The sequence below is a fragment of the Eschrichtius robustus genome, chromosome 16 (assembly GCF_028021215.1).
Source record: "Eschrichtius robustus isolate mEscRob2 chromosome 16, mEscRob2.pri, whole genome shotgun sequence".
In the NCBI taxonomy this organism is placed as follows: domain Eukaryota; kingdom Metazoa; phylum Chordata; class Mammalia; order Artiodactyla; family Eschrichtiidae; genus Eschrichtius; species Eschrichtius robustus.
In genome coordinates this window covers 91,967,066-91,993,030 of record NC_090839.1, presented here as the reverse complement: position 1 = coordinate 91,993,030, position 25,965 = coordinate 91,967,066, and the positions used below count along the sequence as shown (strand labels likewise).

At 53.8% G+C, this 25,965-nt stretch overlaps 1 protein-coding gene across 3 annotated transcripts in view; it reads right to left on the bottom strand.

Annotated features, from left to right (window-relative positions):
• The window catches only part of MAD1L1 (mitotic arrest deficient 1 like 1), a 335,477-nt gene that overhangs the window by 70,505 nt on the left and 239,007 nt on the right, over positions 1–25,965 (bottom strand). For all 3 annotated transcript variants that reach the window (XM_068565792.1, XM_068565791.1, XM_068565793.1), the window contains one exon: positions 21,015–21,105. In XM_068565792.1, coding sequence (XP_068421893.1) covers positions 21,015–21,105 — 91 coding nt within the window. The remainder of the gene's footprint in view (positions 1–21,014; positions 21,106–25,965) is intronic.

Below are 25,965 nucleotides of genomic sequence, written 5' to 3'. Positions count from 1 at the left end.
CTTATCTGATAAGAGACTTGTATCCAGAACATATGAAGAACTCTTACAACTCAGCAACAACAACAGAAAAAAAAAACAAAACCAAAGCAAACTTATGTAAAAACGGGCAAAGCATCCGAATAAATCTTTCTCCAAGGAAGATATACAAATGTCCAATAAGCACATAAAAAGACGCTCAGTGCCCATGTCATTAGTATTCAAGGGAACGGAAATAAAAATCACAATGAGACGTCACTTTGCACCCACCGAGGTGGCTAGAATGACAAAGCCAGACAGTCTCAGCGAGGCAGGGAGAAACTGTCCTCCTGTTGCTGCTGGGAATGGAAGACGGGGAGGCCTTTGTGGAAAACAGCTCCGCAGACAATTAAACACAGAGTTACCACGTGACCAGCAATTCTATGCCCAGGTACACCCCCAGGAAGAATAAAAACACACGTCCACACAGAGACTTGCACACACATGTTCAAAGCAGCATCAGTCACAATAACCGCTCAAGTGTCCAAGAGCTGACAAATGCGCTGACACAGCGTGGTCCATCACACAATGGAATATTACTCAGCCGTGAAAAGGAATGGGGCACTGACACCTGCTACAACACAAATGATCCTTGAAAACACTGTGCTCAGTGAAAGAAGTCAGTCACAAAAGACCACATATGTGACTCCATTCGTATGAAACGTCCAGAACAAGGAAACCTATAGAAACCAAAAGCAGACTGGTGGCTGCTTAAGGCTGGAGTGGGGATGGGGGAGGGTGGGGTGACAGCTAAAAGGAACAGGGTTTCTTTTCGAGATGATAAAAATGTTCTGAAATTGTGCGGTGACGGTTGCTCATTATCTGTGAAAGTATGAAAAACCACTAACTGTACGCTTCACAAAGGTGAATTCTGTGGTATGTAAATTGTATCTCAATAAAGCTGTTTTTAAAAAAGAGAAATGAAAGAAAATAGGGAAAGCAAACAGTAGGACGTGCGTGGACGCTCCATCTGCTACCGAGAGCCTGGCGCGGCTCCAGGCTTCCCTCCACACGCCGCCCCAGCCTCCAGCGGGGGAGAGGCGCTTGGCTCCGCAAGAAGCGCGGGCTGGGCCGGGCCGGGCCGGCCTCGGGCCTGCAGGGGGTGCCGGCCCCACCGCTGCGGCACAGGCGCTGCCCGCCGCGTCTCCACGCCCCCGCGGCTCCTGCGGCAGCAGCAGGCCTGGGCGGAACCCACCTCGAGTGCTGCTCCCGAGCTGGTCGATCCCGGCTTCCCGGCTTCCGCTCTCACACCCCCTCCAGCGCAAGGGCTCCCGCGCGGCCCCGCTGTGCCCTGGGACTCCACTCCGAGACCCTACTTGCTATCGAGACCACCGTCCTCAGGGCAGGTCTTGGCACCTGGCTCTGACCAGCTACCCTCCCTAAAATGGCCTGGCCGGAGCCTGGCCAGCCCACCCGCCTCAGGCCTGTGTCGCCTGGGGCCAGCCTGGACTTCCAGCAGGGCCTTCCAGAGGCGCCTCCCGGGTGGGCTGCGACAGCCCTGAGGGGCTGGGGTTTGCCACAGACCCTGCCATCTGGATCGTGCTCAGGAAGCCAAGGCTGAAAAGTCCCTTTGGTCAGACGAGGGGGCCTGAGGCCGCTGGTTTCCCCGGGAGTCTGATGGGCCTGGAATGGAGAAGCAGTGCGGACCACGGGGCCAGATGCTGTTCCCCGGTGCCGGGGCGGACCAGTCCCCACGGCCCGGCTGGACCGGACACGGGCACCTCGGGGTGCAAGGATGCTACCCAGACCCCATCCTCCCTCACACAGGCCCGATGAGGCTGCCAGGGGTCAGGAGCCAACAGGACCATGTGGCCGGGCTGCGTGAGAGGGGGTCGAGGTTCAGCCCACCGGGGGCTCTGCTCTCTGCACCGCCCCTCCCGGAGCAAGGAAGCCCTCCCCGGCCACTCCTTCCTCCCCTCCTCCCTCCCTCCTTCCTTCCTTGGAGAGGAGGGAGACATGGTGCCTGCAGCCCGTCAGGCAGGGGCTCCGTGAGGACAGGGCTTTGTCCCGCCCCCCAGACTAGTGGGGGGACCCCAGTGCCCTGTGAGGACCCACTGAGAGGAGATGGCGGTGACGTGGCAGCAGTAATGCAGAGCCCCCAGCACGCCCCCTCCCTGCTCCGTTTATCCACAGCTCCTACCAGCTCGTGACGCTTTAAACTCTGTCCCGTCACCTGTCTCCCCCAAAGGTTAGGGCGGCAGGCGCTGCACGTCAAGTAAACGTTTGCAGGAGTGGGTGACAGTAGTGACTGCATAGTGTCCTGTGGTTGAGAAACCAGAGACCCACCTGGTGACCAGGACGGGGGAGTCACAGGGCCGGCTGGCCAGGGCCTCCCGCTCCCTGTGTCCGGGGAAGGGATGCCGGCCGTCATCCCGGGCACGCAGGGCCGTGGGCACAGGGGGTTCGTGGCACCGTGAAGGGTGCGTTGGGGGGCTGGCGCCGCTGAAGCGGACGGAAGAGCACGAACAAATGTGCTGAAATCCGCTGCTGCGTGACAGCTTTGAGGAAGAAAGGGGGAAAATGGCTATAATCTTCTGCTAAAAATTTGTTGCCTTGTTTGATTTGCAGCTGAGGAAATGTTGAGACACTGACGAGAATCTCAAAAGGAAAAGTTTTGAACCTTCCTTTGACGTGCGGGTGCAATTACCGGCTAAACAAAAACGTCCCACTTGCCGAGGGGGCGGAGACACGTCCCCGTCCGTGACTGCGGAGGAACGACCCCCGCGGTCCAGCTTCCCCTGCGCCCGCCCCAGCCGAGCCGGGTCCTCGGGGAGCCCGCACGAGGGGCTGGGCCCCGCGACCCGCACGCCCAGGGCACAGCAGGGTGTGCGGCAATGCTCCTCCCCGGGACCGCAGCCGGCCCGCCGCCCTCCGCTCATGGGCGAGTGGGGCTCCCTCTCGGGCTCAGATTCCGCGCAAGCCCAGACGAACGGCCATGTCCCCCTGCGTCCAGGCCACGGCTGAGTCCCCTGGCATCTGCCTCGCTCCTGTCTGTGTTCAAGCCCTGCCCCTAACCTGCTGGCGGCCCGGGCCTCCTGTCTTCCTGGGCCTCAGTTTCCATCTGCCGAAGCGTGAGGGCAGTGAACTTGATCTGTAAGGACCTTCCAAGCTTAGCACCTGGGAGACCTGGACGGAGGGCAGACCCCCGGGAGCCCGTGTGCCCCGTGGATGGACTGTGGCCGCCCCGGGCCAGGGAAGGGCTGCCAGCAGGGCGGACCTGCCACGAATACTAAGAGACCCTACTAGCAGGAGACAGAGGTGCACAGAGAGTTAAGCCCAGTAAGACCGCCACCGAGCCTCACGCGTATTTATAAATCACCCGGCCTCAAAACTAAATCAACATCTCTCCCGGCTGAAGGAAGACAGCTCAGGGAGAAAAGCAGGGGAGCTTCGGGGATCCCGCTGGGTCGGAGGGGCAGGGCCGGCAGGACCTCACGGATGTGGGGGGGGGGGGCACAGCCCTGGCCGGCCCCGCCTCACCCCAGCCTCCGCGAGGCCCAGGGCTCCGCGACCTTGGGCAGGTCCCTCGGGTACCAGCCTCGCGTCCTACGCGCCCCACGGGCCGGGGTCGCTTGTTGCTCGGTGGCTCACAGGGACGCTCCCCGGCTCTGAAGCCGGGGGCACAGGGCCGGCCCGGCCTGCCCAGACGGTGTGCTCACCGCGGGTGGAGAGCCTGGGGATGGGCGGGGGCGCCACGTGACAGCGCAGGCCGGACGCCCCTAAGACCCCCGGCACCAAGACCGAGAAACCGAGGCCCACGCGGCCACCCTGGACCAGTCACGGGAGGGGCGAAGAGGGGAGGGGCCCAGGGCTGGAGGCGGGAGGGCCACAAGGGAGGGGTGATGGGGGCTGGCCCCTGGGGACTGCCCTCTCGCCACAGTCTCTCCGCGAGCCTCCTGCCCTGGGCCGGTGACCACGTGGGCCGACGCCCTGCACCCCCCGTGCCCTTCGTGTCCCCTCGTCCCCCACCACAGAGGCCTCATTCAGGAGCAGGGCACGTGGCACTCCTGTGGCCGAGGCCCCTCACGAACAAACACGCGTGGGCTGTCAGGGTCTAGGAAGGGCTGCGAAGGTCCCTGCGTACGTGCATGCTGCCCAGCCCCGGGAGACCGGCCACTGCGGCCGCCGACGGGGCTGGCCTTGGGGAGGGGGCGCTGCCGGGCCTTGCCAGTCCCCAGACCGGCAGTGTGCGCTGGGGCTCTCCCAGCAGCTCCAGGAAGGGTGGCGCTGTGGGGAGCCGTGCCTGCCAGGGCAGCACACGTGGGAGACCCTTCTCACACCACCCTCCGGGCGACCATCTCCCCAGCTCCATCCACCGCGTGCCGGAGGCCACGGCAGGGCGAGTTTATCTACCATCGGCCGTGAGGCACCACGTGGGCCCTGGACGCACAAGTGAGCTTGGCATGCTGTGCCCTGTGGCTGCCGCCAGTGTCCCCGCCCAGGGACAGCGGGGCCCGAGGAGAGCCTCGCCCAGCCAGGCCACCGCTTGTCCCCCTGCGGCCAGCAGCCCCCTCGGCGGAAGGCCTGGAGGGAGGCCACCCCAGTGAGGAATCTCGGGGCCCGTCCTGGACTCTCAGGGCCTGGCCGGGAGCTCTACTGGAGTGTGACGTTTCCAAAGACGGGGGCGGGAGGGATAGGCAAGGAGAGCGCCGGGGCCGTCAGCAGCTGGAGCAGGCCGCCCACGGTGCTCCCGACCACCAGGAGGGGCGGGACGGGTCCAGCTGAGCTGAGGCTGGGGTCACTCTGGGGGTAAACCTCACGCTCCCAGACTGCTCCGGAGGGCAGGTGACATCTGGCAGCCAGTGGCTCCGCAGCGACAGAGAAATGCCCTGAGAGGTGAGTGGAGCCATGCGACGTCACGTCCCCAGGTGGGGCTGCACACCCGCCTCTGCTCCCGCGTGACCCAGGTGGCGTGGGCCAGGCCCCACGGAAGCTGGAAAAAGCAAAAATGCCACCATCCCGGGATGGCAGGGCAGGGCGGGCCACGGAGGCCCAGACCCTCCTCAGCCCTAACCCCTGACAATGTAGCCGGGGAGGGGGCCTGGTTCAGCTGGCCAAGCTGCTCCCGGCTAACAGGGCCCCCCACTGCTCCTGACCACAGGCTGAGCCTCTCCCTAAGCTGCTGTCACATCAGGGCTGTGAGCAAGGCCCCGACACCAGCCACCGCCCGGGCACCCGGGGCCACACCTCTTGGGAGGAAGAGGAGGGGAAGGAGGAGGAACACGCCTTCGTCGTACGTCTGGCCAGTCTGGAGGCCGCTGCTTCTGGCACCACCCCACCCCCGCCATTCCTGAGCACCGTCCTCTGAGCCTACCGACCGAGTGACCCGTGTCCCTGCTCAGATGGGCGGCTAAGCAGAAGCTCTGTCGTGATCTCCCTATTACGGACGGCACACGATAGCGGGCACCCTAAATCCACCCTGAGCCGTAGGAGCTGGCGGAGGGGGGCCTCGTGGGTCAGGCCGGCAGCCGCAGGACCAGCTGGTGAAGGGCGAGCATCTGGCCGGTGAGGGCAGAGAGAGGGCCAAGCAGCCCCGGCGCCTGCGCCCTTGCCATGGGCGCGGGCACTGTGTTTCTCCTGCCAGGCCTCTGAGTTGTATCAGAGGATGTTAAACAAAGCCTTAAAAAAAATTTTTTTTTGAATTGTGGTAAAATAAAACTTGCCATCTTCATCATTTTTATTTTTATTTTTATTTTTTTTTTAAGATTTTTAGAAATTTCATGTAATGTCTGAAACATTTATATTAACATATTTCCATACATATTTCCGTACAAATACAAGATTTTTAGAAATTTCATGTAATGTCTGAAACATTTATATTAACATATTTCCATGCAAATAACCCAATGAAAGTTTAGTATTAGTTGTTTTGTTTGTTTTTTTATACTGCAGGTTCTTATTAGGCATCAATTTTATACACATCAGTGTATACATGTCAATCCCAATCGCCCAATTCAGCACACCACCATCCCCACCCCACCCGCAGTTTTCCCCCCTTGGTGTCCATATGTCCATTCTCTACATCTGTGTCTCAACTTCTGCCCTGCAAACTGGCTCATCTGTACCATTTTTCTAGGTTCCACATACATGCATTAATATACGATATTTGTTTTTCTCTTTCTGACTTACTTCACTCTGTATGACAGTCTCTAGATCCATCCACGTCTCAACAAATGACTCAATTTCGTTCCTTTTTATGGCTGAGTAATATTCCATTGTATATATGTACCACATCTTCTTTATCCATTCGTCTGCTGATGGGCATTTAGGTTGCTTCCATGACCTGGCTATTGTAAATAGTGCCACAATGAACATTCGGGTGCATGTGTCTTTTTGAATTATGGTTTTCTCTGGGTATATGCCCAGTAGTGGGATTGCTGGGTCATGTGGTAATTCTATTTTTAGTTTTTTAAGGAACCTCCATGTTGTTCTCCACAGTGGCTGTATCAATTTACATTCCCACCAACAGTGCAAGAGGGTTCCCTTTTCTCCACACCCTCTCCAGCATTTGTTGTTTGTAGATTTTCTGATGATGCCCATTCTAACAGGAGTGAGGTGATACCTCATTGTAGTTTTGATTTGCATTTCTCTAATAATTAGTGATGTTGAGCAGCTTTTCATGTGCTTCGTGGCCGTCTGTATGTCTTCTTTGGAGAAATGTCTATTTAGGTCTTCTGCCCATTTTTGGATTGGGGTGTTTGTTTCTTTAATATTGAGCTGAATGAGCTGTTTATTTATTTTGGAGATTAATCCTTTGTCCGTTGATTCATTTGCAAATATTTTCTCCCATTCTGAGGGTTGTCTTTTCGTCTTGTTTATGGTTTCCTTTGCTGTGCAAAAGCTTTGAAGTTTCATTAGGTCCCACTTGTTTATTTTTGTTTTTATTTCCATTACTCTAGGAGGTGGATCAAAAAAGATCTTGCTGTGATTTATGTCAAACAGTGTTCTTCCTATGTTTTCCTCTAAGAGTTTTATAGTGTCCAGTCTTATATTTAGGTCTCTAATCCATTTTGAGTTTATTTTTGTGTATGGTGATAGGGAGTATTCTAATTTCATTCTTTTACATGTAGCTGTCCAGTTTTCCCAGCACCACTTATTGAAGAGACTGTCTTTTCTCCATTGTATATCTTCGCCTCCTTTGTCATAGATTAGTTGACCATAGGTGCGTGGGTTAATCTCTGGGCTTTCTATCTTGTTCCATTGATCTATGTTTCTGTTTTTGTGCCAGTACCATATTGTCTTGATTACTGTAGCTTTGTAGTAGAGCCTGAAGTCAGGGAGTCTGATTCCTCCAGCTCCATTTTTTTGCCTCAAGACTGCTTTGGCTATTCGGGGTCTTTTGTGTCTCCACACAAATTTTAAGATGATTTGTTCTAGCTCCGTAAAAAATGCCATTGGTAATTTGATAGGGATTGCATTGAATCTGTAGATTGCTTTGGGTAGTATACTCATTTTCACAATGTTGATTCTTCCAAGCCAAGAACGTGGTATATCTCTCCATCTGTTGGTATCATCTTTAATTTCTTTCATCAGTGTCTTATAGTTTTCTGCATACAGGTCTTTTGTCTCCCTAGGTAGGTTTATTCCTAGGTATTTTATTCTTTTTGTTGCAATGGTAAATGGGAGTGTTTCCATAATTTCTCTTTCAGATTTTTCATCATTAGTGTATAGGAATGCAAGAGATTTCTGTGCATTAATTTTGTATCCTGCAACTTTACCATATTCATTAATTAGCTCTAGCAGTTTTCTGGTGGCAGTTTTAGGATTCTCTATGTATAGTATCATGTCATCCGCCAACAGTGACAGTTTTACTTCTTCTTTTCCAATTTGTATTCCTTTTATTTCTTTTTCTTCTCTGATTGCCGTGGCTAGGACTTCCAGAACTATGTTGAATAATAGTGGTGAGAGTGGACATCCTTGTCTCGTTCCTGATCTTAGAGGAAATGCTTTCAGTTTTTCACCATTGAGAATGATGTTTGCTGTGGGTTTGTCACATATGGCCTTTATTATGTTGAGGTAGGTTCCCTCTATGCCCACTTTCTGGAGAGTTTTTATCAGAAATGGGTGTTGAATTTTGTCAAAAGCTTTTTCTGCATCTATTGAGATGATCATATGGTTTTTCTTCTTCAATTTGTTAATATGGTGTATCACATTGATTGATTTGCGTATATTGAAGAATCCTTGCATCCCTGGGATAAATGCCACTTGATCGTGGTGTATGATCCTTTTCATGTGTTGTTGGATTCTGTTTGCTAGTATTTTGTTGAGGATTTTTGCATTTATATTCATCAGTGATATTGGTCTGTAATTTTCTTTTTTTGTAGTGTCTTTGTCTGGTTTTGGTATCAGGGTGATGGTGGCCTCATAGAATGAGTTTGGGAGTGTTCCTTCCTCTGTAATCTTTTGGAAGAGTTTGAGAAGGATGGGTGTTAGCTCCTCTCTAAATGTTTGATAGAATTCACCTGTGAAGCCATCTGGTCCTGGACTTTTGTTTGTTGGAAGATTTTTAATCACAGTTTCAATTTCATTACTTGTGATTGGTCTGTTCATATTTTCTGTTTCTTCCTGGTTCAGTCTTGGAAGGCTATACCTTTCTAAGAAATTGTCCATTTCTTCCAGGTTGTCCATTTTACTGGCATAAAGTTGCTTGTAGTAGTCTCTTAGGATGCTTTGTATTTCTGCGGTGTCTGTTGTAACTTCTCCTTTTTCATTTCTGATTTTATTGATTTGAGTCCTCTCCCTCTTTTTCTTGATGAGTCTGGCTAACGGCTTATCAATTTTGTTTATCTTCTCAAAGAACCAGCTTTTAGTTTTATTGATCTTTGCTATTGTTTTCTTTGTTTCTATTTCATTTATTTCTGCTCTGATCTTTATGATTTCTTTCCTTCTGCTAACTTTGGGTTTTGTTTGTTCTTCTTTCTCTAGTTTCTTTAGGTGTAAGGTTAGATTGTTTACTTGAGATTTTTCTTGTTTCTTGAGGTAGGCTTGTATAGCTATAAACTTCCCTCTTAGAACTGCTTTTGCTGCATCCCATAGGTTTTGGGTCGTCGTGTTTTCATTGTCATTTGTCTCTAGGTATTCTTTGATTTCCTCTTTGATTTCTTCAGTGATCTCTTGGTTATTTAGTATCGTATTGTTTAGCCTCCATGTGTTTGTCTTTTTTACCTTTTTTCCCCTGTAATTCATTTCTAATCTCATAGCATTGTGGTCAGAAAAGATGCTTGATATGATTTCAATTTTCTTAAATTTACTGAGGCTTGATTTGTGACCCAAGATGTGATCTATCCTGGAGAATGTTCCGTGCGCACTTGAGAAGAACGTGTAATCTGCTGTTTTTGGATGGAATGTCCTATATATATCAATTAAATCTATCTGGTCTATTGTGTCATTTAAAGCTTCTGTTTCCTTATTTATTTTCATTTTGGATGATCTGTCCATTGGTGTAAGTGAGGTGTTAAAGTCCCCCACTATTACTGTGTTACTGTCGATTTCCTCTTTTATAGCTGTTAGCAGTTGCCTTATGTATTGAGGTGCTCCTATGTTGGGTGCATGTATATTTATAATTGTTATATCTTCTTCTTGGATTGATCCCTGGGTCATTATGTAGTGTCCTTCCTTGTCTCTTGTAACATTCTTTATTTTAAAGTCTATTTTATCTGATATGAGTATAGCTACTCCAGCTTTCTTTTGATTTCCATTTGCATGGAATATCTTTTTCCATCCCCTCACTTTCAGTCTGTATGTGTCCCTAGGTCTAAAGTGGGTCTCTTGTAGACAGCATATATATGGGTCTTGTTTTTGTATCCACTCAGCCAGTCTGTGTCTTTTGGTTGGGGCATTTAATCCATTCACGTTTAAGGTAATTATCGATACGTATGTTCCTACGACCATTTTCTTAATTGTTTTGGGTTTGTTTTTGTAGGTCCTTTTCTTCTCTTGTGTTTCCCACTTAGAGAAGTTCCTTTAGCATTTGCTGTAGAGCTGGTTTGGTGGTGCTGAATTCTCTTAGCTTTTGCTTGTCTGTAAAGCTTTTGATTTCTCCGTCAAATCTAAATGAGATCCTTGCCGGGTAGAGTAATCTTGGTTGTAGGTTCTTCCCTTTCATCACTTTAAGTATATCATGCCACTCCCTTCTGGCTTGCAGAGTTTCTGCTGAGAAATCAGCTGTTAACCTTATGGGAGGTTCCCTTGTATGTTATTTGTCGTTTTTCCCTTGCTGCTTTCAATAGTTTTTCTTTGTCTTTAATTTTTGCCACTTTGATTACTATGTGTCTCGGCGTGTTTCTCCTTGGGTTTATCCTGTATCTGGGACCCTCTGCGCTTCCTGGACTTGGGTGGCTATTTCCTTTCCCATGTTAGGGAAGTTTTCGACTATAATCTCTTCAAATATTTTCTCTGGTCCTTTCTCTCTCTCTTCTCCTTCTGGGACCCCTATAATGCGAATGTTGTTGCGTTTAATGTTGTCCCAGAGGTCTCTTAGGCTGTCTTCATTTCTTTTCATTCTTTTTTCTTTATTCTGTTCCATGGCAGTGAATTCCACCATTCTGTCTTCCAGGTCACATATCCGTTCTTCTGCCTCAGTTATTCTGCTATTGATTCCTTCTAGTGTAGTTTTCATTTCAGTTTTTGTATTGTTCATCTCTGTTTGTTTGTTCCTTAATTCTTCTAGTTCTTTGTTAAACATTTCTTGCATCTTCTCGATCTTTGCCTCCATAGTTTTTCCGAGGTCCTGGATCATCTTCACTATCATTATTCTGAATTCTTTTTCTGGAAGGTTGCCTATCTCCACTTCATTTAGTTGTTTTTCTGGGGTTTTTTCTTGTTCCTTCATCTGGTACATAGCCCTCTGCCTTTTCATCTTCTCTATCTTTCTGTAACTGTGGTTTTTGGTCCACAGGCTGCAGGATTGTAGTTCTTCTTGCTTCTGCTGTCTGTCCTCTGGTGGTTGAGGCTATCTAAGAGCAATCATTTTTAAATGTATTGTTCAGCAGTAAGTACTTTCACACTGTTGTGGAGCCGTCACCACCGTCCGTCCACAGAACTTTCCATTTCCCAAACTGAGACTCTGTCCCCATTACACACCAACTGCCCCTCCCCCTCCCCCAGCCCCTGGTCCCCACCTCCTACTCTCCATCTCTGTGACCCTGGCTCACCAGGGACCTCACAGAAGTGGAATCACACAGTGTCTGTCCTTTGTGTCTGGCTTATTTCACTGAGCATCATGTCGTCCAGGTCCATCCATGTGGTAGCAGGGGTCAGAGTTTCCTTCCTTTTTAGGGCTGAGTGATGTCCCATTGTGTGGATGGACCACGTTTTGTTTATCCACTCACCCATCGATGGACACTTGGGTGGCTTCCACTTTTTGGCTGCTGTGACGTGGGTGTGCAAACATCCGCTTGAGACCCTGCTTTCAGCTCCTCGGGGCACATGCCCAGAAGCAGAATGGCTGGATCACGTGGAGAACAAGGCCACTTCCATGATTCAGCTACGGTGCCTGTGGAGGCGCACTGCGGTCCCGCCTGAGACAGCGCTGTCAGGGTCCGCCTGAGACAGCGCTGTCAGGGTCCAGTGTCTCTCCCCAAAGCCTCCCGCTACAAGAGGGACTGTGCAACTGGCCAGACTTCCCTTCTTGTTAGGGCTGCCAGGAAGCTCAGCTTCACTCACAACATCAGCCCCGACGGTCAGAACGTCTGCGATCTGTTTCTTGCAGGCATCATGGTATCACCTGCCAGGAATTCTTTGGGATCTTGTCCAAGTAGACGCGGTCACGGAAGACGGTCAGGGAGCTGGCACAGGGAGCGCAGATGAAACCCAGGAGAGGGGCCAGGTGATGGCCCACCCCCAGGCTGATACCTAGCGCGTCCACACAGGGACCGGTGACGCAGCCCCTCTGAGGTGCTGGGGCAAAGCCAGAGGAACAGGAGAGTGGGCTCCCTCGCGGCAGGAGGACGTGGGCCAGAGGGGACCCAATGACGGACTTCAGATCCCCATCCAGTGTCGAGGGGACAGGAGCAGGCTGGGACGCAAATCCGGGGTGCTGGCTCTCCAGAAGCGGGTAACGGGCTGTTAAAGGGGCACATGCAAGCCAAACGCTCCACGGGCCGACACCTGGCGTGTGGGGCAGGGCCCGTGTCCTGCAACTTGGGGGACAATCACGAAGAGAAAGAACCCAGAGCTTGAGCAGGTTCTGTGTCTCCCATCCCAGTCCTCTGCACGGAAACTCCCTGAATGGAACGGAACCTGTGAGAAGAGCTGGGTGTAGCAGCAGGAGCGCTGGGCCCAGAGTCAGGAGGACAGGTCTGCTCCTGGCACTGCCCTGCGGGGCTCTGGGCCTCGGTCTGGCACAGACCGAGGGGGTCTCCGGGCAGAGCTGCCCCAATGCTGGGCTGCCCAGCTGCACGCGGCTGAGTGGCGCTCTGGGGGCTGCGCCGTCCTCCGTCTGCAAGGACCTCCCTGCCTCTGTGCGAGGGCGCCGCCCAGGGAGGGCAGGGCTCACGTCAGCGAGGGGACCCTCGGGCAGAAGCGGGTGCGCCCCAGCCCCTGCCGCCCTCCTCGCTGCAGCTGTGACGCTCCACGATCAGCGGTAAGAATGCTCGACTTGCCTGAAGACGCCCCGTTACACGTCCTTTCTCAGCAGGCCTAATTTTCTGGTTTTTCAAGAGCTGGGTCCCTATCCTTCTCATCTAGACACTTTGCAAGGACCACATGGGGGTGAAGGGCGGAATCACGGCCAAGTCCAAGAGCGCCGAGGCTGAAGTGACCGCACGCGACAGCGGCCTGAGGCCGGCGATGGCTCCGCTGGCTGTGCCGCGAGCCTTTTGTGTGTTGAGTACGGCCAGTGGCGGAGCAGGGCCGGACCAGACGGCGGAGGGTCCCAGGGCGAAAAGGGCCCAATTCAGCGGCTCAGGGGAACCCGTCTGCAAATTCGGGGTCAGGCCTGCAGTCTGGGTTCTGAGGCCCGATGACACCCTCGGGCCCCGGGGCACCCAGCAAGGAGGCGGGAAGTTGGCATCCCCGAGGCCCACGGGACGAGAAGGGGCTTAATATTCAGGGCACGTCATTCGTTGCATAAAAAAATCAACAGCCATCAGCGCCTGTGGAAATTTCTCCACACAGACGCACATCAGCGTGCTGGCTTTTTCAGTCCTCGGCTCCAATAAACAGGAGCAGCCTGGCGCCGCCTCGGGGGGCGGGAGGGCTGGGCTTTTTCCTTCACTGCGTGTCTCGTTTTACATACAACATTGAGGAAGGCGGGCCGGGGCAGCGAGGCCCTGGGACCCCTGGACCCCAGGCCCCGTGCAGCCGGGCGCAGGGCGTATGCAGCACCGTAAGGAGGTTACGACCCTCAGAGGCGGCCCCCCGTCTGCGTGCGTGACACTCAAGGAAAGACCCACTGATGGTGAAACAAATAAGACACGACACTGAGAAGTAGATTCGACAGGAAACGTGCAGGGTGAACACATCTGTGAGCTGTTCCCGCGGGGGACATGGACCCCAACAAACAGAAAGACACAGCGACGTCCTTGTGGGAGGGTGTGTCCAGGAGGCGGCCGTGCCCGACCTTCATCTTCACTTCTCACGAAAGCCAGCAAGTTCTAGGCTGGTTGGTGGGGGAGCTGGATATGTTGATTCCAAAGTTCATATAAAAATGAACAAGAGCTGCCAGGAAAACCCTGATAAAGAAGAGTCACAGGGGCAGGAGGTCACTGAGACCTGGCTGTGACCTGACATGTGGGCACCTAGCGCACGAGGGGGCAGACCTCACACCAGCGAGGAAAAGACAGGCTTTCAATAAGTGGTCCAGGGGTACCAGGAAGAGCCTCTTCCAAAAAACAGGTAGGTATCATGCTTCCCACCTTGTAAAGAACCAAAACCAAATTCCAAATCAATCAGATTTAAGTGTAAAAAATGAAACCACCAGAAAACCAGAAGAAACCATGAGAGAATTCTTTTATACCCTGACACGAGAAAGGTAAAGACGTGAACAAAAACCCAGAAGCTAAAAAGGAAAAGGCAATAAATGCATGTGTATAAAATAAATTTAAAAGCCAAAAACTTCTGCTTGGTAAAAAAACAGCACAAAGTCAAAAGACAAATGGTAAATTGGGAAAACATACTCACAACTTAAAATGAACTCAACTCCTTAATATACAAAGAGCTCCAAAAAACCAATAAGAAAAGAACCAACAATCCATTTGAAAAACGGACCAGGACATTAACACATATGAATAGATTTAAAAATCCTCACTCATCTATGATAAAGAGACTGAAGGTTAAAACTACACTGAGCTACCCCATTTCAGCTACCGGACCAGAAAAGTCTAGAAGTCTGACGGCTGTAGGGAAACCGGCACCCTCACAGGTACTGTTACGACACGTCCCACACAGTTCCCACTGGCCCTCATACGACCGTCCGGCGGTGCTGCCGAAATAAATGCAGGTACCCACTGACCCCGCGCTCTCTTCTGGGAGCTTCTCCTACACACAGACTCGCACACACCGGAGACACCATGTGTAGGGCACTCGCCACAGCCTTGCTCGTGAGCGTGTTCCCGTTAACTGGCAGGGTTTAATACGTCGTGGCAAACGCGCACGGTGATGCGCCACACGCCGCATCACCTGACATTTGTTTGTTTGTTTAAAAACAAACAGGGCACGGTGTATCACTGGGAAAAATCTCCCAAATGCACAAAGAGACAAAAGCAAGCTGCAGAAACAGTTTGAAAACAGACTCTTGAGTTCAAAGAGGGGCGGGCAGTACAAATACATATTGGGGGAAACAAACCCACCAGTTCGAAGAAGTTACGTACGGTGTGAGAAGTTACGGTGTGAGAAGACGCCTTGTGTGCGCGACTGGCCTGATCCTCGCCAGCCTGGGCAGGCATTCCACCCTTGGGGCTCCCCGCGAAGGAGCTGGGACTCGGCAGGGAGGTGAAGCATCCGCCCAAGGCCCCGTGTCTGTCAAGCAGGAATTCACATCTGGACGTGTGTCTTCTGGAGCCTACCTCCTGGGTGCTCTGCCCTGCAGTCGCCCACATGTGCCCTGGTGTCCTTGTGCCCCAAGAACACTGGCTAGGAGCCAGGCGAGGTCACTGCGCTCAGCTCACAGCCCAGAGGAGGGGCGACGCCACAGCTGGGTCCCGCAGACGGGCAGGGCCCAGGGGCAGACAGAGCAGGTCGTGGGGCCTGGGGAGGGAAGCCGGCTGGAGGGCAGCCCGGTCTTGACTCTACGAAGCTCTGGTCCCGCCACCATGGCGGGCGGGGGTGGGGGTGGAGGCTGCCGGCCCCGTGGTCCTCACACAGACCACCCAGGCTTTCAGGGCAGAACGGGGGCTGCTGGGCAGGGAGGCCTGGACCTCCGCTGGGGAGCTGGAGCGCAACTTGGGGCAGGGGCCGGTCCCCCCCCGGAGCTGGGGGACGTGACCGTGTCACCTCCCGCCGTGTGGCAGACCAGCGGCTCCTGTGGCCCGGGCTTCATCTGCGCAGTGGGAATGGCACCCCTGCCTCAGTGCCCGTGGCTGTTAAGTGAGAACGTAGGCAGGGTCAGGGTCAGTGGCGCTCCACGTGTGCAGTCAGTAAGGAGCCGTGACCAGAGTTACAGCCAGCGGGAGGGACTGTGCGTGCGGCAACATCAGTGCTCCCCACGCTGTGGCCACCGCCGGCGCCATCCAGCCCACAGCCCTGCCCGCTGGTCGCTCAGCCGGCACCGACGAAGCAGATGCTCAGAGCGACATCAGTCCCAGGGAGCGAGCCTTCCTCGCTGGAAGGGACACAACCTACCCCACCAGGGACAGTCTCTGGGACTCACCCCTCGCCGGGCATCCCCAGCACCACGGGCCGCAGGGTTCTGTCCCCTCCAGGAAGCAACGCCCAGAGAACATTCCAGAAGCATGGGCAGTAGGCCATCAGGAAAGAGCCTGTCCAGTCGGGGACAGGACATGCTCAAGGCCCTGGTTAGCAGCAAGAGGACCCAAGGGCAAGATGGGTCCTGAGAAGCAGAGGCTGGGCCTGCTTTGGGCTCAGGGCTCCCTGGCAGGTGAGGGCAGGTGAGAACAGGTGGGGTGGGGGAGGGGACTGAGGTCCAAGGACTGACTACTTTGCCCCTGGGGTGCGGGCTGGGCTGGGCGAACCTGCAGGTGGGGGAGCCAGCGGGGCTCAGGGGGTCTGTGGTGCGGTGAGTGGGCCGGGGGCCCGGGGGCGAGGGCAACGAGGTGTGAAGAGCTGTGAAGGCCGCTCCCTGCCGCCCCCCCATATTCCGGAAAAGGGAAGTACGCAGAGGCTGGGAGAATCTGTGATTAGACAGCGCTCCTGTCTGGTGACGCAGGGACGGGAGCAGGGCAGGCTCCAGGGGCACCGCGAGCTTCCCGCTCACAGGGAACCCGGCTATTTTCTACCCACTCCATTTCCAAAACAGAGACACTCATCTGAAATGTCACTGGGCTGCAGTCTGGTCCCTTTCCTGAGCAGAGCCACAGGCTGGCTGTGGGGCAGCCCCGCCCGGGAACGGAAGCCAGCAGGGCGGGAACTGGGAGGGGAGGCTCCAGCGCAGGGGCTCCTCCCACCGGCCTCCGAGGGACAGTGGGACGGGGGCGCAAAGCCCAGAGAAGAATTCTGCTTAATTACGTGCATGCTGAAGCATTTAGAGGTACAGATGTTTGCAATTTTCTTTAAAATGCATTAAGAAAAGAAAAAGTACTGATGGGTGGAAGGGGGTAGAGAGGCGCTGCGTCATAAAGCAGCCACAGGAGAGTGTCTGCAGCAGGACCTGGGGGGACACACGGGTGTTCACTGTAAAACTCTCCAACTTTGCCGTATGTTTGACGGTGTTTGTTCGTAGAACGACGGGGGAACCGGTAGGGCTGAGTTTGCGTGCTGGCTCTACCACCCGGGACCCAGGGTGAGCCAGGGGGACCAACAGGGCATGAGCGCGTGGTCAGGCCTCACCCCCCTCCACGCGAAGCTCGCTCCTCACCAGAGGGGGCACTGCCGGGGGGACGAGTGTCTGCCAGGCCCAGAGCTGCCACGCGTCTAGCCCTCAAGACTGCAGCCCGGGAGCGCCAGGCGGCTCATTGCCTTAACGGCCCCAAACGTGGCCCACGAGAAGCCAAACACGGACAACCGTGTGGCATCCTCAAGGTAAGAGCGGTGACAGCGGCAGCGGCCGTGCTTCTGTGCTGGGCACATCACCGTGTTCCCCATGACAGCCTGCAGCGGGGTGGGGTCAGCTCCACCTCCAGGAGAGCGGACTGAGACCAGGGCCACGGCTGGGGAGGGGCAGAGCCAACACCCAGGCCCAGTGCCCAACCGCTAAGAAGAGGAACGACCGAGGGCAGGAGCGGGTGGGAGTGCCCGGGCAGTGCCCTACGCCCACCAGGACCGCTGGGAAAGGCCCAGTGGGGCACAGGGAGTGTGGTCCCCGAGTCTGTTTCGCAGAGAACCCCCCGCTTCGGGCCCAGAGTCCCAGCTGGTTTGCCCAAGTTCAGTCTTTACCGGAGGGCACTCTGCCTCTACTAGACGGCCAACTGTGTCTGGCCAGCTGTGGCCTCAGTTTCCCCATCTCTACACGGGGGCCTCGTCTCCCTGACGGCTGGCTACCTTAGGATAGATGAGGTGGGAGTAGCCACGGACCCCCAGAAAGACCCGGACAGGCCACGCACCACAGGAGGCGGGCCCAGCCGCCTCCCCTCCCGGGCCTGCCTCCCGGCCCCGCCAGGCACTGAGTGGGCACAGGCCGGCAGGCCGTACTCAGCTCTGAGCGGTAACCGGAGCGGCTGCCTCACCAACCAGCTGTGAACTAATTACAAAAAGTTCTAACTAGTCGAGCTCCCTCTCCAAGCATATGTTCCCAATTAAGTCAAACTGCAGCGGATTTTAATCAATCTTCCTTGAAGCAGCCCAACTTGAAGACTCCTCCAGGGGGAGAGAGGAGAGGAGATCTGCATACGGATCACGCCAGCGGCACCGCGGATACACACACAGCCGGGGGAGCTACACGCTAATTGGGCCCCTCGGCCCGTGTCCTCCCGCTCTGCCCAGGCCACGAAGCCGCGGTTCTGCGGTCGCACAGACGAAGCGGAGCCTGGGGGCAGCCAGGCCACCCGGAGGGGTGTGCTGCCCTCTCCTGCTGCCTCCACGGCCCGGGCACCGAGGTGAAGGGGACGAGGTCTTGGCCTCACGATGGTGTGGTCAGACGTGGCCTGTGACCTCCTGGTAACCCCCACGTGGGTGCATCACCCCGCCGTCGATTTTACAAAGGATGTGCTGGGGACTCAGGTGGCAAAGCACGACATGCCCGAGACCACCCAGCTGAGGGGCAGGATTCCAGCCGAGGTCTACAGACTCGGACGCCGGTGCCCCCAGGGCACCACCCACGGCTCCGCGGTTTCCACAAGCCCAGGTCTCCTTCAGACCCATTTCAACGCCACCTGGCGGGGGCTCCCTGAGCCAGACATGAGCTCTTCCCGGTCCACTCCACCAGGACCAGAATGCCCAGCGGTTTCCCTCTGTCTGCCCTGAGGGGTCAGGGTGCAGGTGGGCACCCTCCTTCCAGAGCCGAATCCACCCGTTTCCCTGCCTCCTGGGCAGGGCCTGCCCACGGGCACTCCGCCCGGGCTGGACGGCGGTGGGGCAAACTCTGCCTCTCTGGCGTCACGGTCAGACAGGAACTGTCGCTGCGACGGGGGTGACCCGTCCGCTCAGGCTTGGGGGCGTACACCTCTCCTTGCCCCAGGGCATAAAACGACAGACCCAGGCCAGGGGCAGCGGGCAGGGCAGTGGGGGGGGGTTGGCGGGGGCGGGGGAGGAGACCAGCGGTCCCAGAGCTGAGGCTGCTCATCTGGGAATGGCGGCCGGGCCATCAGCGGTGCAGCCCGAGGAGCAGGGCAGGAAGGTGGGGTGAGGGGTCAGGAGTGGTGGAGGCTGCGGGCGACGGGGCGGCTCAGGAGACAACCGGCCCTGGGTTCAAAGACCAGCCCTGCTCCTTGGGGCTCCGTGCCCGTGACTACAGTGCTGAACCTCTCTGAGCGAAGCTTCCTTGTCACTGAAAAGGGGGCAGCAGGACGTCTCCCAGGACTGTGGGTGGGCACAGATACAGGAGGCCTAACGAGAAAACCCAGGGCCCACGGAGCACGGGGTCGGCACACAGCAGAGGCCCGTGGCACCTGTGATTGAGATGGTGAGTCAGGAGACAGGACTCGGCCCCCACCATCACAAGGACCTTTCTGAAACGAGCCCTGTGCCAGGGGCGGGAATGCTCCCGAGAGCCTTCTGGGACTCAAGCTGGAACTGGCCACACGGAGAAAGGGGCTGTGACGTGGGACAGAGCACCCAGGAGCCTCTGCTTGCTGCTGTCTCAAGATCTGGGCGGCCCGCAGAGCTGGAGGGGCGGCACAAGGCCCCGGGCTCAAAGCAGGTGGAGAGAACCAGTGCGGCGGGACTGCGCCTGGTGCGGGGGCCACCCGAGCGCCCACGGCGGGGACGGGGCCTCACACCCCCGGACATGGCTCCAGGATATCCACGGCTGGGGGTGAGGGAGGCGGCGGCCGCGCGCCCTGGGAACAGCGCCAGGTGCGCACATCACCGTGCGAACATCTGCCCCCCCCCCCCCAGGATCCTGGAAACCAGGACCCACTCGCCACACCCTCCGGCCACGCCGGGGGCAGCTGCTCACACGCACACTCGGCGCTGCGTGTGGCCACTGCCGGCCGGGTGCCCCCCCCGCCACTTCCACGGACAGAAACCTGCGTGCCGAGAGCCCGGCCACACCAGGGCGCAGACACTGGCCCATGCCCTCCCCAAGCTGACACGGATGCCACCTGTCGCCTTGGCCGTGCACGGCTCCAGGACGCACAGCCAGGCCCCCACCCTGCGTGAGGTCCACGTGGAGCCCAGGAGGCTGGACACGGCCAACGTCGCTGACCCCACCCGCGGAGCGCGGATTGGCCTGGGCACCACCCGCCCAAACCTCCCACACTGGAAGGCTCGAGCTGGGGGCCCCCAACGCCGGCCCCGTCTCCCCACATCCACTGACGGTGCTCACTGCACCTCTCACCTGGCCTGACCCTCGACACCATCACCACCAAGGGCCACTGAGGCTCCTCGTGACAGGCCTTGAAGCCCCGGAGCAGGAAAAAGGAAACATCGATTTCGGCAGCACTCACTGAGGCCCAGTCAGAGGCCTGGGAAGCCATCAGCCGTGACCTCAGGCTGAGCTCAACTAAGGACCCAGAAAGACACTCCCCATCCTGCCCTGCCACGGCACCACTGCCGGGCGGCCGGGGGTTCACCCGCCAGCAGCCCAGCTCTCCCAGCAGGACTGTGGCCCAATTAAAATGGTACAAGGTGACAGGTCCCGGAGCTGAGTACGGCCCAGCCGCGGCTCACGGCGCCTCGTTTTATCAAGGTTGTCACTTCTCCCATCTCCAGGAATCAAGAATAAAAAGGAGATTTGATTTGCCTCTAATAGATGCCAAGAGAAAAATCAACGGCCTGTCCAAAATCTGGGTAATCACTAACCTGCAGGTTTCCTGCGATGGAACAATTTAGACAGGAGGATAAAAATGAAAAGCAAAGCAAAAACGGAACAGTGCAAATAGCAATCCGACTTCACAACTGCAGGCAGATGCGGACGGGCTTGGATACACCCCAAACCACCCAGGACCTCTGCTGGCGTCTCCTCCCAGGGGGGCACGCCCGCCACACCTGCTGCGGGTGACGCAGAGGCCAGACTGTGGGCTCACTGTGGCCAGCGGTCGGGAAAAACGAGACGGAGACCAAGAAAGCGGACGGGGCGGGGGGCTGGGGGCAGCGCTACCCGGGGCAGGCTGTCCCTCCTGCTGGCTCGGGACGGGTGTTCTCGGCCAGCCAGGGGCCTGGGTGGGGGACAGGCCCCTGGTTTAGTCTAGTCTGGTCAGCTAGAAAGTGGGACGGCTGGGGTGCAGGAACCTCGGGCAAAACCCAGGAGAAAAGAGGAGGGCAGGGCAAGCCCCGGACGAGCTCACCTGCAGGGTGAGCCGCTCCAGCTGCGTCTCTAGCACCTTCTTCTCTTCCTCCAGACGGCTCCGCTCCCCCTCCAGCTCCTCAACCTTCAACCTGCAAGGAGAGCAGACCCGTGACAGGAGCCCCACTGTAGCCCGCCCTCTGGGGAGGAAAAGGGGGAAGGTTACAAGACGGTTAAAAGGCTCGTTGCCAAGTACACATTTGTAGAAACGTGACATGAAGAGATGACATTATGGAAAAACTGTAAAACTACACAAGCCCAGGATGGGGGAGTGCAGCCAAGGCATCTATTCCGGGGAGGAAGCTTCTGCCGCGGGGAGAGGTGGGGCCCTCGCTGACCGGGACCGGAAGGGAGCAGGGAGGAGAACTAACAGCGGCACGGTGGCCCTGCATGTGTCCTGTGCCCATCAGCCCACCCCCACAAGTGTGACCGCGCACCGGAGAGGTCGCGAGAATCAAGAGAACGCCCTGAAGAGGGTCTCCAAGCACGACAAAAAGACAGGGAAGCTCTCCGACGTGCGCTGTGGACACAGCTGGTGGCTGGAGGCTGGGGGACCACCCGGACGAGGTGCAGAAGCAGGCTCTTCTTACCCTGAAGGCCCAGAGGCCAAGCAAGGCCAGTGGCCGAAGCAGGCATGCAGGTAGGTTGCAGCTCATCGTAAGAAGGCGCCTATTTTTGTCTTCCTTTTTAAATTTAATTTTTTTATAGCAACCATATTCATACGACTTAAAATTAAAAAATGCCAAGGAAGCAGTTCCCAGCACTGACACAGGGTAAGGAACAGAGCCTTTTCCACCAGCCAGAATGGAAAACTCACGCTTCATGGATAATTCAGGAAGGTCTTGGCTCGGGAATGGGAGGTAACTGCCTCCAGACTGGTACCTGCTCCAGGCTGGCCCAGCAAACCACAGCGGCGAGATCTGAGAGGACCAAACTCTTCCCGAGAAACCTAAGTGCATCCCTGAAACACGCTCAACAAGATTTATACAAGCACAAAAACGTTCAGAACCCAGCAAGCTAGAACTCACAATGCCTGCCATCCAATCAAAGATTACTGGGCATGAAGTAGGAAAATATGGCCCACAATGAAGGGAATAGCCTGACATTAAATCAGCATCTAAGGACACTGAAACAGTTATTAAAAGCTATTGGAATAGAGGAATAATATTCCATTGTTCAGCGGTTAAGGACAGATATGGAAGATATAAACAAGACCAAATCGAATTCCTAGAGGTGGAAGCTACAGTGTCTGAGATGAAAAATCCTGGATGATGTTAATGATGGATTAGACTCTGCAGGACAGAAGTTTAGTGCACTTGAAGACAGAGCGATAAAAACTATCCACAGTAGCAAACTGAGAGGAAAATCGATCTTTAAAACTGGAAGGATCATTGCTGAGCGGTGGGGCAACTTCATGAAGGTGAATTTACGTGCAACTGGAGTCCCTGCGGTGGTGGTGGTGGGGGTGGTGGGGGTGGGATGGGACAGAAAAATACTGCAAGAGGGTTCCAAATGTGACGAAAGTATAAAGACACAGACCCAAGAAGCTACACAAACCCGAGCACAAGAAACATGAAGAAAACAGCCCCAGTGCACGAACGATCTGGCTGCTCAAGACCAGTGATAAAGAAATCCCACAAGCAGCCACAGAAAGGAAATGTTACCCACAGAGGAACAAAGCAGCTTTCTCAGCACAGACACTGCAAGGAGAAAGAGGAGAAAAATCTTTAAAATACCAGAAGAAATGAAAAAATGTCAACCTAGAATTCTATTCCCACTGAAAATATCTTTCAAAAAACAAAAGCAAAATAAAGATGTTCTCAGACATACAAAAACAAAGAATTTATCACCAGCAGGCCTGCTCTGCAGGAAATGTCAAGCGAAATCCTCAGGCAGAAGGGAAGGAGAAGCCACACAAAGGCGTGAGGAGCAACGGAAATCTTAGCTACGTGGGCAGAAATATGGTTTTTCATATTATTTAAATCTTTTAGAAATATTTAAATTACTATTTTTAAAAGAGATTTGACTGTTTAAACAAAACTAATAAAAAATATATTGGGGTTTTCAGACATAAATATAAGTAAAATATATGACAGCAACAGCATAAAGGCTGCATAAACAGACATACACAGCTGTAAGGTTATATTATATATGTGAAAAAGTATAGTATCACCTGAAGGTAGACAGTGATAAGTGAAAGATGTATATTAAAAACCTTAGAGCAACCCCTAAAATAAAAAAAACAAAGAGTTACAACCAATAAGCCAAAAAAGGAAATAAAATGGTATCATAAAAAACACCCAAGTAATTCAAAAGAAGCCAGAAAAACAGGCAAAGGTAATCAAAGCAGTATTGGCCTGAAGATAGATCCATGGAATGTAACAGAGTCCAGAAACAGAAATATACACACATAGACAACTTTTGGGGATAAATACAGTAAGGGAATTCAGGGTAGAAAGGATGGCCTTTCCAACAAATGGTGCTGGAACAATCCCTAAAATCTGTATTTTGTATAAAACAAAAACTAATTCCAGGTCCATCCATGTTGTTGCAAATGGCATTATTTCATTCATTTTTATGGCTGAGTAATATTCCAATGTATTTATGTACCACCTCTTCCTATCCATTCATCTGTCAGTGGACATTTAGGTTGCTTCCATGTCTTGACTATTGTGACCAGTGCTGCTATGAACACTGGGGTGCGTGTATCTTTTTGAATTAAGAGTTTTCATCTTTTCCAGATATATGCCCAGGACTGGGATTGCCGGATCATAGGGCAACTCTATTTTTAGTTTTTTAAGGAACCTCCAGACTGTTTTCCATAGTGGCTGCATCAATTTATTATACATTCCCACCAACAGTGTACAAGGTTTCCCTTTTCTCCACACCCTCTCCAGCATTTACTATTTGTAGAGTTTTTTGATGATTATCATACTAAGCAAAGTAAGTCAGACAGAGAAAGACAAACATCGTATGATATCACTTACATGTAGAACCTTAAAAAATGATACAGGGACTTCCCGGGTGGCGCAGCGGTTAAGAATCCGCCTGCCAATGCAGGGGACACAGGTTCGAGACCTGGTCCAGGAAGATCCCACATGCCGCGGAGCAACTAAGCCCGTGCGCCACAACTACTGAAGCCCGCGCGCCTAGAGCCCGTGCTCCGCAACAAGAGAGGCCACCGCAATGAGAAGCCCGTGCACCGCACGGAACAGTAGCCCCCACTCGCTGCAACTAGAGAAGGTCTGTGCACAGAAACGAAGACCCAACGCAGCCAAAAATAAGAAAGTAAATAATAAAAATAAATTTTAAAAAAATGATACAAACGAATTATTTACAAAACAGAAACAGACTCACAGACATAGAAAACAAACTTATGGTTACCAAAGGGGAAAGGGGGGGGGGGATAAATTAGGAGTTTGGAATTAACAGATACACACTACTATATGTAAAACAGATAAACAAGGACCTACTATATAACACAGGGAAACTATATACAATATCTTGTAATAACCTATAATGGAAACGTATCTGAAAAAGGACATATATATATATGTATGTATAACTGAATCACTTTGCTGTACACCTGAAACTATCACAACAATAAAAAAAAACCTAACTCAAGATGTTAATAAACCTACACGTAAAATAATCATAAAATTGCTTAAAAATACTGGAAAAAGTCTTTGTGGATTTGGGATAGGCAAAGATTTCATAGCTACAATATGCAAATCATCATACGTAAGAGAAAAAAAAACTGATAAAACTTCTCTTTCAAAGACTTCATGATGAGAATGAAAAGACAAGCTACAGAATGGGAGAAAAGATTTGCCGATATCTGATAAAGGACTCGTATCCAGATTGTATAAAGGACTCTCCAAACTCAACAACAAGCAAAGAAGTAATCAAATAAAAAATGGACAAAAGTTGGAACATTTTACCAAAGAAGATATACAATGACAAGCACGTAAAAAGGTGCCCAACATCGTTAGCCAATAGGGACATAAAAGCTTAAACCACAGTGAGACGCCACCTCGCATCTACCAGAAGGATTAAAATGGGGAGGACCAACCACACCAAGTGCTGGCGAGGAGAACCCACACCTCTCGTCCACCGGAGCGGGAACATGAAACAGTACAACCACTCTGGAAGACAGCTTCTTAAAGAGTTACTCACGCAACTACCAGCCATCCCCCGCTGCAGTGTTCCCCCGGGAGTAAAGAAGGGACACAAGGACTTGGTGTGTAACACAGAGTAGCTTCATTCCCACAGCCAAAACTTGGGGCAAACCAGACGTCCACCGGCAAGGGCGTACGTGAGCGAACAGTGGTGTATGCGCACAGGGGAATACGGCTCAGCAGAGAGAAAGGGCAAACCGCTGGGACACACACGTGCTGTCTCAAGACAACTACGCTCAGAGAGAGAGGCCAGAGTACACACTGCACAGCTCCCATAACACACAGCTTCGTGACGTGCCCACCGCCCCCCGGTGGTTGAAAGCAGACTGGTAGCTGCCTGGGGGGGGGCGGAGGGGAGGAGGGGGAGGCAGGGTTATAATCGAGCCAGAGGGAATGTTTGGGGGCGAAGGACAGGCCCACTATCTTGAGTGTGGTAATGGTTCCATGGGTGTGTGTGTGTGTGTGTATGTGTGTGTGAGAGAGAGAGATAATATATCCAGCTGAACACTTAACATGTGCAGCCCACAACTGTGAAGACACACGTCGCACCGATGCCTTTGGCGGGTCACCCTGCCCCTCGCAGGAGCGCCCGAGCGGCGCTGAGCCGCAGGTGCGGGCAGGGCTGCGGGCACCGCAGGGGGCTGAGGAAGAGTCTCTGGCACCCAGGGAGGCCAGTGCTCCACACAGGTCCCATCCCATCCCCTAGTTTTCTCAGGGGAACCTGAGGCTCACAGAGGCTAAGTGACCACAGGGAAGCGGCCCATCCGGTACCCA